The sequence below is a fragment of the Fukomys damarensis genome, unplaced genomic scaffold, assembly GCF_012274545.1.
Source record: "Fukomys damarensis isolate Sample0158 unplaced genomic scaffold, DMR_v1.0_HiC HiC_scaffold_19, whole genome shotgun sequence".
In the NCBI taxonomy this organism is placed as follows: domain Eukaryota; kingdom Metazoa; phylum Chordata; class Mammalia; order Rodentia; family Bathyergidae; genus Fukomys; species Fukomys damarensis.
In genome coordinates, this window is record NW_022900931.1 from 532,419 (window position 1) to 546,783 (window position 14,365).

General features: G+C 53.5%; 1 protein-coding gene across 6 annotated transcripts in view; it reads left to right on the plus strand.

Moving 5' to 3' along the window:
* Window positions 1-6: 6 nt before the first annotated feature.
* Tubgcp6 (tubulin gamma complex associated protein 6) overlaps window positions 7-14,365 on the plus strand; it is a 17,288-nt gene continuing 2,929 nt past the window's right edge. For all 6 annotated transcript variants that reach the window (XR_782205.2, XR_782206.2, XR_782204.3 and 3 more), the window contains exons 1-19: window positions 7-822; window positions 2,353-2,516; window positions 6,244-6,454; window positions 7,076-7,249; window positions 7,882-8,003; window positions 8,442-8,520; window positions 8,605-8,714; window positions 8,818-8,909; window positions 8,994-9,133; window positions 9,488-9,637; window positions 10,259-10,340; window positions 10,426-10,514; window positions 10,590-10,705; window positions 11,668-11,806; window positions 12,033-12,107; window positions 12,261-13,623; window positions 13,803-13,861; window positions 13,932-14,109; window positions 14,185-14,353. Coding sequence is in view for 3 of the 6 variants with exons in the window: in XM_010634276.3 (XP_010632578.1) it covers window positions 82-822; window positions 2,353-2,516; window positions 6,244-6,454; window positions 7,076-7,249; window positions 7,882-8,003; window positions 8,442-8,520; window positions 8,605-8,714; window positions 8,818-8,909; window positions 8,994-9,133; window positions 9,488-9,637; window positions 10,259-10,340; window positions 10,426-10,514; window positions 10,590-10,705; window positions 11,668-11,806; window positions 12,033-12,107; window positions 12,261-13,623; window positions 13,803-13,861; window positions 13,932-14,109; window positions 14,185-14,353 (4,253 nt within the window). In the remaining 3 variants the exon portion in view is untranslated. The remainder of the gene's footprint in view (window positions 823-2,352; window positions 2,517-6,243; window positions 6,455-7,075; window positions 7,250-7,881; window positions 8,004-8,441; window positions 8,521-8,604; window positions 8,715-8,817; window positions 8,910-8,993; window positions 9,134-9,487; window positions 9,638-10,258; window positions 10,341-10,425; window positions 10,515-10,589; window positions 10,706-11,667; window positions 11,807-12,032; window positions 12,108-12,260; window positions 13,624-13,802; window positions 13,862-13,931; window positions 14,110-14,184; window positions 14,354-14,365) is intronic.

Consider the following 14,365-nt stretch of genomic DNA (forward strand, 5'->3'; position numbering starts at 1 on the left):
CCTCGCCAACCTTGCTGGCTGCGTCCCGACCTGTGTCAGCACCGCTCGGCCTTCGGCTGCCCTCTCCTGCCTCAGGGCGTGATGGCCAGCATCACCCAGCTGTTCGACGACTTGTGCGAGGCCCTCCTGCCCGCTGCGCAGCCTCGCCCGGGGCAACGCAGTGTAGATCGCAAGAGGGCCAAACAGAGTCTCAAGAGGGTGGCCTACAATGCGCTCTTCACAAACCTTTTCCAAGAGGACTCTCGCCCCCTGCAGCCCGACCTGTCCAAGCTCCCAGTGAGAAACAAGGTCCTCATGTTGTCCTTCGACCTGAGGGTGGGCGGCCTGGGCCCCGAGGCCGACCGCTTGGAGGAGTTGGTGGAGGGGCTGGAGGCCGGCCCTTGCTGTCCGCTGCTGGAGGTGGGGTCCGTGTTGAACCTCTTGGTTCAGCTGGCGGGCAGTGGCCCCCCTCAAATCCTGCAGAGAAAACGGGACTATTTCTTTAACAACAAGCACGCAGGGAGAAACGTTCCTTACAGTGGCTACGACTGTTATGATCTGAGCGTGTTTGAAATGGACGTTCAGTCCTTCATCTCCAGAGAGGAGTATTTGTGTCACAACATGGTCCAGGAATCACTTAAGGTGATGGAGGCGGCTCCAGGCACCGCCCTGCCCACCATCGGTCTATTCTCATTTGGTGACCCCTGTGGTGACAGGTTTGAGAGAGACACCCGGGTCTCGCTGTTCGGTGCTCTTGTGTACAGCCGCACTTACGACATGGATGTGCGACTGGACCTTCCTCCTGTGCCAGACAGTGCAGACCTCTCTGGACTGGCCATTAAGGTTGTGTTTGTTTTTTCTTGTTTCTCTCCAAGGGCGTGGAAAATTTTGTCTTTGTCCTTTCTTGTATCCTAGTAAAGGTGGAGCAGCTCCAGTTCAGGTCCTCAGGTGTCTTGGGGTCTTCACTCCAAGGCAGAGCTGCTGAGAGGGCAGGGAGGCCAAAGCACTGGTCTACTGGGCATGTTAAGTCTCTTTTGCCTTCTGGAGCTGCTATTTAAATTAATTCAAATACAAAAGAAATGGTGCCACCACCTGCCTTGCAAGCACAAGGTCCCGAGTTTGATTCTTGGTACCAATAAATAAAGTCTCTTGGTCAGTTGCAGAAGCCATATTTCACCCACATGTGACAATATTTGTTCATGATATGCATGCAATTTAGTCTGTTTCTTATAAACATTGGATGTTTTTCTCAGTAGAGTAAATTATTTGTATTTATTGCTTTGTAGAAGTCTTTGAAAGGATAGTTACAGTTGAGTGGGCCAAAATAGTCCAGGTTCTTGCGTATGACAGGGAAAGAATTGTCAAATGTACACCTTGTAGTAAGTAGTTATGTTTATTGAAGATCATAGGATGGCAGCAGCAACACGAGAAGGAAAAGGAATCTAGGAAGAGGAACTCTCCACGAGCCTCCAAATGACTCAGGCTTCTAGTATATGTTAAGGGTCAGAAACCTTTAACTTCAGGTGTCTCCTATTGCGATCAGACACCTGACTACAAGTACCTCTCATTTTGTCTCACTGGCGTTGGAACTAAAGACCAGCCACCTAGGGCGTCATGGCCTCCTAAATTTAAACATGGATAATCACCAGAGCGGGCTGTGCCCACAGTTGAATGAAGAGAAAGGAGTGGATCACTCAGTTTTCCTGTTTGTGACTATCAGATGTACTGTTTTTTTGTTTTACTTGAGACAGCATCTTGCTATGTTCAGACTGGCCTTGAACTCATTATGTAGCTCAGGCTGGCCTTGAACTTGTGGCAGTTCTGCCTCAGCCTCCTGAGTGCTGGGATTATAGGTGTGTGCCACCACACCTAGCCAAGGATACACTGTTATTAGTCATTTCCTCATTATGAAATGTTTAGTTTCTTTTGAAACAATGCTATAGCAAACATGGTGTACACAAATTTTTCTATATCTAGTGTGATTTTATGTTTCCCCAAAAATGGAACTTTCAGGTGAAAGACATTTCATTGTAAGGTGTTTAAGCCAGGTGTGGTGGCTCACACCTGTGATTCCAGGACCTAGGAGGCTCATTGCCATGACTTTAAGGCCAGCCAGGGTTACATAGTGAGGTCCTGTCTCAAAAAAGTAAAGTAAATAAATATACTCAAAATAGGTAGCCATAGTGTATATTTTAATTCTGTAAGTGATTTATTATGCTATGCATATGTGCTTGAGAAAAGCAGAAGAAATGTTCTGCCGGGTTGCCCCTCTGGTGAGTAAGTAGAAGCATGTGGATAAAGTTCCTGGAATTTATCCCATACAGGTATTCAGACAGGAATAGATAGAGGTTTACTCTTTCCTGTGGTCTCCAGGTCCCTCAGAGCGTGGATCAGTGGGAAGATGAAGGGTTCCAGTCGGCTTCCAATTTGACTCCTGATTCCCAGTGTGAACCAAGCATGACCCCCGATGTGGACCTGTGGGAAGCTGCGCTTACCTGTGAGGTCAGCAAGCGGCGGTGTTGGGAGCGAATTGGATGGTGAGTCTTTTTGCCTTTCAGTCCCTCCAGCCGTGCACCCCATGACAGTGAGGCATCAGGTGTCCTGTAGGCATTGCTTACACGGTGACTCCAAACAGGTGTTTCTAGAAGCTGCTGTGATGGAATTAGGCTAATTGTAGTAAGCTAGGGCGCAACATTGTCCAAGTTCTGAGAGGTGAGCGATGCCGAGGGGAAGGGAGGATCCCACCGAGCCACTACCCTCTGGGGATCACACTTTCCAGTCAGAGCAATCCTCGCCACCAGGGCTGCTGGTCTGGTGTCTGAGGGCTGCCTGGCAGGCCATGGTCTGTGCCAGGAGGAGATGCTCTCTGGGCACGGAATGCTGACCAAAGGAGACTTGTGCATCTAGAAACCGAGAGTAGCTCTTTCTGCTGGCGGATTTCCGGTGGTAGCAGCCTTTCCTCAGTTGGCGCTCGAAGCTTGCTCCTCATGCAGTGGCCACTCATTCCCTTGGTGGGTTTGAGTCCAGAGGCCTCTGCGCTCAAGACAGACTTTTCAAGATCTTTTCTGGGTTCTTTTGAAAACTCCCAGAATGAGAGTAGAGGATACACATTTCCTAAATGTTTGCTCATGGAGCCCTCTGCTGGTGAGGCTGTGGGAGACCAGATTGGGGAACACTGAATTAGAGTCACCACAGGGCCCTGGCCCCCGCCTCCCGCAGGGTCTCCTGGAGAGGAGCATGTGATGGGACAGTTATTAAGAACCTGTATGTGCCTTTCACTGTGCCCCAGGGGCAGCTTTCCTGGACGAAGTCATCTGCCCATTTGGGATTTCTCCAGGGGTGGCCAGTGCCCTGCTTCCCAGTGCAGTGCTGTTGGGAGTTGTCTGGCTTTCCAGGGGCTTCTCTGTCTCGGAATTCTCTCTAGGGTATCAGTCCTGTCTTCTTGTATGCACAAAGCAAATCTCATGGTCTTGTTCTCTGCTAGCCCCTCGCATGTTTAAAGATTGGCCTTATAACTTACTGCTGTTTTTTGGAAATATTTACTAGCAGCAGTTTGTTTTTTCCTAGTCACTGTTTGGGAGCCATGGTCTCTCATGGCTCATTTGTCATCTTGTTCCAAACACACTTAATCGTGTTGGTGGCCTCTGAAAGCATAGAACTGACCACAGAGCTGGTGTTTATGCCTATACGCAGCAGAGCACCACTCTGCCATAAGGGAAGATAAACTTGAGGCATTCATTGGTAAATGGATGCAACTTGAGAACATAATGTTAAGTGAAATAAGTCAGACACACAAGCTTAAATATCGCATGGTTTCTCTTATGCGATAAACTCAAATATATGTACAAATAAAGAGCAAATGGGTTCCTCCGCCTGCTTCACAAGCACAAGGTCCTGAGTTCGATCCCTGGTACCAAAAAAAAAAGCAAAATAGGTGATAAATAAATCAAATAATTCCTCAAATTACCTACTCCATTGTTTCAAAAATATCTTAATATATATGCTCACTTTATGTACTTATACTACTAGTTTTTCTTAGTTCACTGTAAAGAATGCTTTGTCCTATTACCCGTTTGTTTCTTTGTAAGAGTCTTTTTTGTCTATGTCTTGTGCTCTGATAACTTTTTTTTGAGGCTCTTGCCATGTAGTTCAGAGCAGCCTTGAACACATTGTATGGTCCATGCTGGCCTTGAATTCCTGACAATCCTACTGCCTCAGCCTCCCAAGTACTGGGATTACAGGCATATACCACCATACCTGGCTGAGTAACTACCTTTAAAATTATGGGCAGTATAACAGTGTGTGTGTGTGTGTGTGTGTGTGCTTGTGTGTTTATGTGTATGTGTGTTTTTTTTGTATCAGGGATTAAACCCATGACCTTGCTCTTGCAAGGCAAGCATGGTGCCACTGAACTAAATCCCTCGCTTTTTTTTTCTTGGTACCCGATGCACAATATATTAACTATTATTACTCTCTTTGTCATGAAAAAAATTTTTTTAATTAAAAAAAATAGTAGTGCCAGGGATTTAGCTCAGTGGTTCCACTGCCTGCTTAAAAAAATACTAGAGGGCCAAGGATCTGGCTCAGTGGCAACAGTGCCTGCCTGGCAAGTACAAGGCCTTGAGTTCGATTCCTGGTACAAAAAAAAAAAGGAAACAACTGATCACAGAGTGTCAGGACTAAGGGGCACTCTAGTGGACAGGTGTTCTCAAGGGGACATATGTTCTCTAGGTGTGTTTTTTTAGATGTGTGTCTTGCCATGTTGCGCAGGCTGGCCTAAAATGAACATCCCAAGTGGGTGGACTACATGCATGCAACACAAGGCCCGGGCTTCCGAGATGTTTAAATTTACGATCTTAAATGTGGAGTGGCCCTTCAGAGACCAGGAGACTCAGGGTGCAAATAGAGAGTTGCACTGAGGGTGGGTTTGAAACCTGAGTGTGTAGTGAGGTGCATTGTGTGGTGTGCCCACATGGTACACAGTCACCCCAGGCCACTCTACCTGCTTGTCCTGTTGGGTAGTAGTGATAGTTCTTCTGTGTTACTTTTTTTTTGTTTGTTTTTTGGTACCAGGAATCAAATTCAGGGCCTCTTGCTTTCCAGTCAGGTGCTGTGCCACTGAGCTCCATCCCTGGCCCTGATACGTTGTTTTATGTAGAGACTGTAAAATATATGCTTAGGTGATTTAGCTCAGTGGTGTCACCACTTGCCTTGCAAGCGCAAGGACCTGAGTTCAATACCCGGAACCAAAAAAATGCACACACACACAGCTCTTCCTCTTCTTCCTGCTCTCTGTCTGCTCGCTGTCTTGCTCTTTCTCTCTACTCTCTCTTTCTACTCCTACCCCTTGAATAAAATCTCCAGTTGGAAACACACACACACACACACACACACACACACGCACGCGAGCGCTTCTGCTTGCACTTGGGTTTCTGTCCACGCCTTTTCCTAGCGTGCAGTTCTATGTGCTGAGTGTATATACCAGTGTACAAATGTTTAATTATTTCATCATTCTGAGATGCTGTAGCCTCTCCACTGGTAATAGCCCCTGTTCCCTCTTGTCCCTAGGACCTGGTAGTCCCCTCTCATTTCTGTACCTGGGATTTGACTACTGTAGGAAGTTCCAGTTGGTGTAGTGGTGTGGTGTTTTCCCTTGTTAACTGGCTCGCCCACCCAGTGTAGTGTCCTCCAGGCTCATCCACATGCAGCAGCTGTCAGAATTTCTATCCTTTTCATGGCTGAATGATGCTATCCCACGTGTATGGGCATTCATCCACTTATCTTTTTTGGATACTTAATTTGCTTCTACTCTTTGGCTGTTGTGAATGATGCTGTGTTAACATGATGTATACACTTAGTGTTCCTTTTTTGGGGGTAGGGAGGGACTGGGGATTGAACTTGGGCCCTTGAGCTTGCAAGGCAGGCGGTGGAACCACTGAGCTAAATACCTGTGTTCATTTTTAATGGGAGAACTTTCATTGTGAGTGAGTTGTCCTGAGGACCCCGGGCCTTCTGTGGGTGGTTTCTCAAAACCAGGCTGGTGAACACTCTGAATCTCAGGGCATGTACCCAGTGGAATTGGGCGCAGCTAGGGCTGATGCTGACAGGCTGGGGAATTGCGGCACTCACACTTAGTTGTGTCTTGAGGGTGAGTTGAGTCACCCTCCTCCCTTTGTTCTTGTGAAGTTCTGAAGGGACATATGCTTGGGGCCAAGATTTTGGCTGCCCTTCTGCTTACCATTCTCCCTTCTGTGTCCCTCACAGCCCCCCTGGCCACAGAGAGGAGCCCTACCTCACAGAGGCAGGAAGGGACACCTTCGACAGGTTCTGCAGGCTCCGCCAAGAGGAGCTACAGGTTCTCAGCGGGGGCCTCCTGCAGGCCCCGAGGCCCGTGCTAGTGACCGAGCAGGAGCTGGTGAAGGACTCGCTGAATGTCCTGCTTGGGGTGGCGTCGGCCACGTTCTCCCTCTGCCAGGTGAACGACTGGGGGCTCTGTCATAGCCACTGTCAGCCTGTCTGGATTCTAATGTTAGTTTGTTATCCTTTTATAAACTGAACCAGAATGACATATTTATTGATTCAGTGAAACAATAGAAGCATGGTTCCTCTTTTCCACTTCTGTCCTGGGTGCTTTACTCTTTTTGTGGACATCCAGTTGTCCAGCCCCATTGCTTGTATAGACTGTTTTCATTGGGCACAGTGGTGCGTGCCTATAATCTCAGCACTCGGGAGGCTGAGGCAGAAGGATTGCCATACGTTCAAAGCCAACTTGGGCTACATAGTGAGACCCTGTCTCCAAAAAACGAAAAAAGAAAAGACCATCCAGACCCTCCGTGAAGGGTCTTGTTCTCTTGAGGAAAATTAGTTGATTGTAAATGTGAGGGTTTGTTTCTGGACTCAGGATCCTGTCTCCCCATTCTGTGTGTTTGTCCTGTCATCAGTCTATCTCTTATTACTAGGAGTGAGGCCCTTTGGGGTATGCTTTTGAGACATTTGCCTTTTGCTTTTGGAACTTCCTGCTTGTATGTCTTGGAGGGCCAGGTGGCAGCATGTTGGGGTCTGGGTCCTGGCCTCTGGACCCTCTCTCTGTCTATAGCCAGCTCAGGCCTTCGTGGTGGTACGGGGCGTCCACGTGTCAGGTGCTTCCCCTGAGAGCATCAGCAGCATCCTGTCAGAAGTGGCAGTGTATGGGACCTGCTACACACGCCTCAGCCACTTCTCCCTGCAACCCGCCCTGGGCTCCTCCTGCGGCAGGGGTCTGGTGTTCCAGGTATGCCTTCATGTTCTGGAGCGAAGAGCCGGGAGACCCACCTTTGGGGGCGCTGGTGATGTGCTTCACTTCTGCTGTTGTCCTAGTGGAGCCTGGGGCCAGCATGTCTGGGCCAAGTGCGCCCCTGTATTGTACCTAGCAGGGTGACCTTAACTTTGAACGTGCCCAGAGTGAGTCTGTCTGCCTCCCAGAACCCACATTTTGTGGAAAGCCTGTAGCTAGCTCCATGTGGGTGGATTTTGCATGAGGGCTGGGCACGGCTTCGAGGGGGCTTGGAAGCCCCAAGGGGGACCCAAGGCTGCAGGCCTTAGGGGCACGGGTCACAGTGGGTAGGTACCCAGGCTTTAGAGGGGCCATAGTTCCCACAGACACGGGCAGGACAGGCCAGGCCAGGTCACTGGGGTGGTGGACAGGGGTCATTTCTGGCCACTTTATCTTGGGGAACTATGGGGCTGTGTGTTGTGCTGCCTGTGCTTCCAGCAGAGCTGGCGTCTGGGGCAGGACTTGGCAGGGACAGGGTTGGTGGGAGCTTGGGCCTGTCTTCTGGCCTCCTGTCCTCCTATGCCATGGATGCAGGGTGGGCAGCAGCACTGCTGGTGTAGCAGCCTCCCTGCCCTGGCTCTCACCCACAGGCCTTCACCAGTGGCCTGCGAAGGTACCTGCAGTACTACCGAGCCTGTGTCCTGGCCACCCCACCCACCCTGAGTCTCCTCACCATCGGCTTTCTCTTCAAGAAGCTGGGCCGGCAGCTCCGGTGAGCCTCAGCATGGAGTTGGTGTCAGGTCTGGGGGACAGACGTAGCCTGCTAGGGCAAAGGGGCCTCCAGGGATGGAGTTTGGCCCTCTGAGCCACTGATGGCCCTTACATGGTGCGGCCCTGCCTGGCCTGGGCCCCAGCCCATAGGGTGTGCGGATGTGGCCTCAGTGGCCTCACTAACCCTGTGGAAACAATGGGCAGTGTCCCTGGACAGGGGCTGTCAGAGGAGAAGAGAGAGTGGCAGGGGCTGGGGTAGTTCACGTTCCGGGAAGCAAGGCGACCTGAGGCTGGAGTTGGGGTCAGGTGCAGTATAGGAGGGGTCCGACCAGAAGCCAGTCCCTTGGGGGAGTGTGAAGATACACAGGGGCTTTACTTATTGGTCCGGTCCAGCCTGGGGACCCTGTGCCTGTTGTCTGTGGTCTGGCCTTTGGTCTAGGTACTTGGCTGAGCTCTGTGGTGTCGGCGCCATGCTCCTGGGGACTGGTGGAGGAGAGCCCAGGGCTGCGTTCCCCACTGTGAGTTTTCATCTGTGTGGAGGGTGCTGGTTGCAGGCAGGGTGGCGTCCGTGCAAAGCTCTACAGCGACCTTCACCTCTGCAGGGCGTGAGGCTGCTGTCCTACCTCTACCAGGAAGCGTTGGACAACTGCAGCAATGAGCACTACCCCGTGCTGCTGTCCCTACTGAAGACCAGCTGTGAGCCCTACACACGGTGGGTGCCTAGGTGGGCGGCCGCAGCGACTCAGACTGAGAATCGTGGTGGGAGCCCTGTCCACCCCCACGCATGGCCTCACTCTGCCTCCCTGTTGTGGCAGGTTCATCCACGACTGGGTGTACAGTGGGGTCTTTAGAGACGTCTGTGGGGAGTTTATGATCCAGGTGAATGACGAGTACCTCGGCTGCAGAGGTAGGTGGCTGTGGCCGCTGGGTGGGGCCTGGCACCCGAGTGGGGCCCCAGTGACTCAGATGTTGTGTTTTACACCCTCTGTAGACAAGTCGTACTGGACCCATGGCTACGTGCTTATTTCCAAAGAGGTGGAGGACTGCGTCCCGGTGTTCCTGAGGCACGTGGCACACGATGTATATGTCTGTGGGAAAACCATCAACCTGCTAAAGCTCTGCTGCCCTCGGGTGAGGCACTGGGCCCACACACTGGCAAGGGGGAGCTAGAAGCCAGCCGTCCAGGTGTGACCCTGGCTCTGCATGAGGGACGGGAGATCTCACGGGGCTTCTCGGCCTCTGCTAAAGCATTTTTTGTGGGAATCTGGTGTCGGCCCCATCTAGTGGCCCCTGGGGCAAGGTTCCAGGTGCTGGGCAGGGGCTGTCTGATGCCCCTCACATCAGGGACACTGAGGGTGATGCTGCCCCTGTGGTAAGGGATGTGTGGTTTCTGAGCGGAACTGTGTGCCCATCCTTGTATTTTTTGTGTCTGAGCCCTGCCTGTCCTTGCCTCCACGCATTCTCACTGCAGTTCCTCCCTGGCAGCACTACCTCTGTTGGTCGGACATCCCCGTCCCACGCATCTCGGTGATTTTCTCCCTCGAGGAGCTGAAGGAGGTTGAGAAGGACTGCGCAGTGTATGTCGGGCGCATGGAGCGGGTGGCCCGCCACAGCTCCATCAGCAAGGAGGAAAAGGTACTTTAATGCAGGCCCCAGGCTAGCTGAGCAAGAAAGAGGTGGCTCCTTCTGACACTGTGTGTGGTGTGCAGGTGGGGACACCAGCAGGGTTAAAAATGTGTCCAGGGCAGGGGCTCTTCCTTCTCCCTGGGTTGATGGCTTTGCCTTCTGGGCAGCACCATGGTAGCTTCCCCGGGCCCCCTGGCTGTGAAGAAAACAGGCATTTTTAGGGCGGCAGGGCTGGGATTCCTGCTCCAGTGACTTCTGCCTAGAGAGGACGAGTGGCTGGAGTAGGGCCATTATTTTCCAGTATGCTCTGGGAGGGGATAGATGGTGGGTCAGTGCCGTTCCTAGGAAAACCCTCCTGGTCTGGTTTTCGGTGGGCAGCAGGGAGCCCCTCTCCAAGGTCCTCAGTCTCTCTAGTGGGCACATCCTGGGGGGCTCACCCCCAATGACTGAGAGTACTTTACTTTAACTCCAGAGAGGGGCCTGGAGCCAAAGACTTCCGCAACTTCGCCCTATGCTCTCATAGTGGTGACGGGGAAATAATTCCTGCTTATCCTGATCTGTGCAGCCCTCTCCTGGGCCAAGCTAGGGCATGGGAAAGAATTGGACACTTTGTGTGTTGACTTTTTTTAGGAATTACGTATGGAAATCGCAAAACAAGAGCTAATTGCCCATGCTCGGGAGGCAGCTTCCAGGGTCCTTCGTGAACTCGGTGGTGAGCACGGCTCCACATTCTCCAGTATGGTTCTGGGGCCCTGCTGGGGCTCCCCGTGACCGTGCCTCTCCCCTGCTCAATGTAGACTGGCAGACCTCGGAGCAGATGGCCTTGGATGCCCAGAAGCGAGAGCAGTTCCAGCGGCTGAAGGAACAGTTTGTGAAGGACCAGGAGGTGGGTGGGCCCAGCCTCGGGGGTTCTGGCCTCTGGAATCCACATTTAGCAAACGAGGTTGTGTGTGTTGTGCAGCGGCGTCTGGCTGCCAGACGGGAGGAGCTAGATGAGGACTTCAGCTACGCCCGAGAGTTCCGAGACAGGGAGAAGAGGCTGAAGGCCCTGGAGGAGGAGCTGGAGAAGAAGGCCAGGTATGGCTGCTTGGCAGGGTGCCTGGGCACGGCTTGGTCTTAGTGATGGTCAGTTTGCTTTCTGTTTTGAAACATTGAAGGCACACCTCGTCCACCAAGGTAGGACCTGTGGGCTTCCTCAGCTGGCCCAGAGGTTCCTTATGGACTTGGGTCCAGGTGAGGCACACATACTGTGATGCTGTCCCGTCTCTATTCAGTTGTCTTCATTATAAGTACCCTCTGTTTGGTGTATGCATCTTGCTAGATTAATATCCAGCAGAGAAGGGCCATCTGCCTAGCAGAGCTCCTGGGAGTCTGTCTCTGAGATGTCATAGCTTTTCCCTAAGCTGGAGCTTCCCTGTTTAAGTGGGAGCCCTTCCTAGGAGGGCAGCTTCTTCCCAGCTGGTGTTTGATGCTCCACTGTCCCAGCCTTCAGTGCTGCTCATAGCGCAGGTGGAGTTGTACCTCGGGGTCATGCCAGGTGAGCCCATGCCATTGTGAGCAGCACTCGTGCTTATGTTTAGAAACTGGATACAGAGGCCATGTTCTCGGCTTATGGTGGCCAAATTGGAGATGGCCACTTCTGTTTGGGCCCAGCTGCCTGCCAGTGGGAGGCTCAGGTTGCTGGGTCTGCACCATTTCTGCTGTGGGTGCTGTTGTGCATAGATCTTCCAGTCCTCTGCTGTTTTAGTCCTACAGAACAGAAAGATGCCTGTTGTGTAGCTAGCAAGGGAGACCCTTTCCAGAGGGTGGGGCCAGCTCCTCCTCTGCTGTGGCTTCTTGGTATTTGCAGCAGATGTTTGCCTCCTCCTGTTTGGGCACTAGCCTGCCATGGCCTCCTCATCTGGAAGGAAAAAAAAAAAATCCACCTGACGAGCTCAGAGCCTGTGGGAAGAGGGACGTCAGGGCCAAAACCAGGTCACCTGGGAAACCTGCTGGATGGTGTGGAGGGATGAAGTGACCGTGTCCTCCGATGGCTTCAGGCAGGCACTGGTTGACCATTATAGCAAGTTGTCTGCAGAGGCAGCGCGTCGGGAGCAGAAGGCCCTGTGGAGAGTCCAGAGGCATCGTCTGCAAAGTGTGAGGCTTCGCTTCCTTCTAGAAGATGAGAAGCGCCTTCAGGTATCTCAGGGTGTCAGCTTCTGGTTCTCTGCCTCTGCATGTAGACCCTAGTTCTCCTGGCTGCAGGAGTTTTTTGCCCTACTCTGGGGCTGTGTAGGTGCACGGTATGGAGCTGGTGCTTAACTGAGCCCTGTGTGGTGGTTGAAGGCTGCTGTGTGGAGATCATGAGTGCTGGTGCCAGTGTTGCAGTCATGAAGTTGCCACCTCATCTGCTGGGTTGTTTCAGGAGATGCTGAGAGACATGTCTGAGGATCGCCAGCCACAGGAGCCACTGGGTGTCCTTCCGCTTACATGCTACCAGGTGAGGTGCTGGCATAGGACCTGGGGCTCCCAGCTGGATGCACCTGGCCTGGATGTCCCCATGTCCTTTGGCACATGGTGGGTAGGTCATTGCTGCAGACCTGACTGAGGGACAGGGAGACCAGATGGGCTCCAGTGTGTACTTCCATTTCAGGTCCTGTCTGCAATCCCTGAGCACTCAGATGGAGGCTGTAGCTGTGATCCAGGGCTCCCAGAGCAGCCCCGGGATTGTCTGGGTAGGCTGAATGCATCAGTACTGCAGCCCCTACGTTCTCCAGTAGAGGGGGCCAAGCCATTCTCTTCTGGCCTGAACATCACGGACTTCCTGCCTGCAGGATCAGGTGCTGAGCAGCCTGTGCAGGATGGGACCCCTCTCCTCGATCATGCATTACAGGCGATTTGTTCAAACCTGCTCCCCTCACCCACAGTAGAGGTACCCTCAGCAGAGGGGACATTGCCCATCCAGCCACAGGAATATGATTTTAGTACTGTTCTGAGGCCAGCTCCAACTGCCATGCTTTCACTAGAGTCCCCACAGGATGTCAAGGGCTGTGAGGAGCAGCAGCTGTGGGTGGACACAGGTGTGAATCCAGGTGAGTGTGCACCAGACACACAGGTGCCTCTGCATCCACCATGCCCACTCACACATGGTGCTACCCAGGAGTCCAGCAGCCATCTCCCTGGGTGGTCCCTCTCACCTATGTTAGAGGCAGCTGCTCCAACAGAGGACTCTGCTGCTGGAACAGCTGTCTCCCGGCCTCGCTGGAACATCCACGGCCACGTGTCGGATGCCAGCATCCGGGTTGGAGAGAATGTGTCAGATGTGGCTGTCTCCCGGCCACGCTGGAATGTCCATGGGCATGTGTCAGATGCCAGCATCCGGGTCGGGGAGAACGTGTCAGATGTGGCTGTCTCCCGGCCACGCTGGAACATCCACGGCCATGTGTCAGATGCCAGCATCCGGATTGGGGAGAACGTGTCAGATGTGGCTGTCTCCCGGCCACGTTGGAACATCCACGGCCACGTGTCAGATGCCAGCATCCGGGTCGGGGAGAACGTGTCAAATGTGGCTGCCTCCCGGCCACGCTGGAACACACATAGCCATGTGTCAGACGCCTGCATCCAAACTGGGGAGACTGTGTTGGACGTGGCTGCCTCCCGGCCATGCTGGAATGTCCATGGGCATGTGTCTGATGCCAGCATCCAGGTTGGGGAGACTATGTCAGATGTGGCTTTTTCCCAGCCATGCTGGGATGGCCACACCACTCAGCTTACGTTCCTGGAACCTGAGTTCAATCTCCCCAGGCTGTCCTATAGCCTCCCTGACCACAGGTCCCAGGTGGGCAGCCTGGCAGCAGAGAGCCTTGCCCGGGAATATGGGCCACCTCTATGTGCAGAAGCGGAGCCTGCCACCGGATCCCCTGGAGCAGGCGGTAGGGAGGAGGGTGGCCTCCAGGGCTCACCCTCTCCTGTGGCCACGCTGGGCGCTCTGGGAGGTGGTGTCATCGAGGAGCCAGGTGAGGGCAACTGTGGTGGTGGGGTTCCAGGGTCTGAGGGTATAGAGCATGTGAAGCTGCCTGCGGGCTCCTAGTCCTTGGGGTCTGGGCGGCTGAGGGACACAGGCTGCCTGGGCCAGTCCCACGCTGTCACCTCCATGGCACTTGGGCTGATGCCCTTCCTCTCTGTGTCTGCTCAGGCCCAGGGTGGAGTAGGGACATCGAGGACCTGTCTCCACACCAGCCTCTGGACTCACAGGTCAGGGTGGACATGCCCTGGGGGTCAGGTGGAGGGCCTAGGAGCAGTGCTTTGAGGTCAGCTTCTATAGGAGGACACGGCTGCTCTTGCGCTTCCCGGCCCTGGTGAGGAGGCGGCGGATGTGGATGTGGACATAGACACAGAGGTGGAGGCTGAGGCCCGGCGATGGGATGAGGAACAGGCCTACCTAGCTGGCCTGGCGAGACTGTACCCCCTGGAGCAGTACCCGGACAGCTACGAGGCCATGTGTGAGTGCACGGCACAGCGGGCGAGTACCCTGGGCCAGTGCTTCCCGAACCACAACAGAGTGTGTTGTCTCACAGCGGATCCCCCCGCCGCCCATCTCGTCCATCACGTACTTCCCCAAGCCTTCACCTTCCCCGTGGACCCTCAGGTCCGGCCGGCCGTGGGCGAGACCGCAGTGCAGCTGAGCGAGCTGCTAACCCTGCCTGTGCTCATGAAGTACTCCCTCACGGCCCCGCTGGCCGCCCAGTGAGTCCCCAT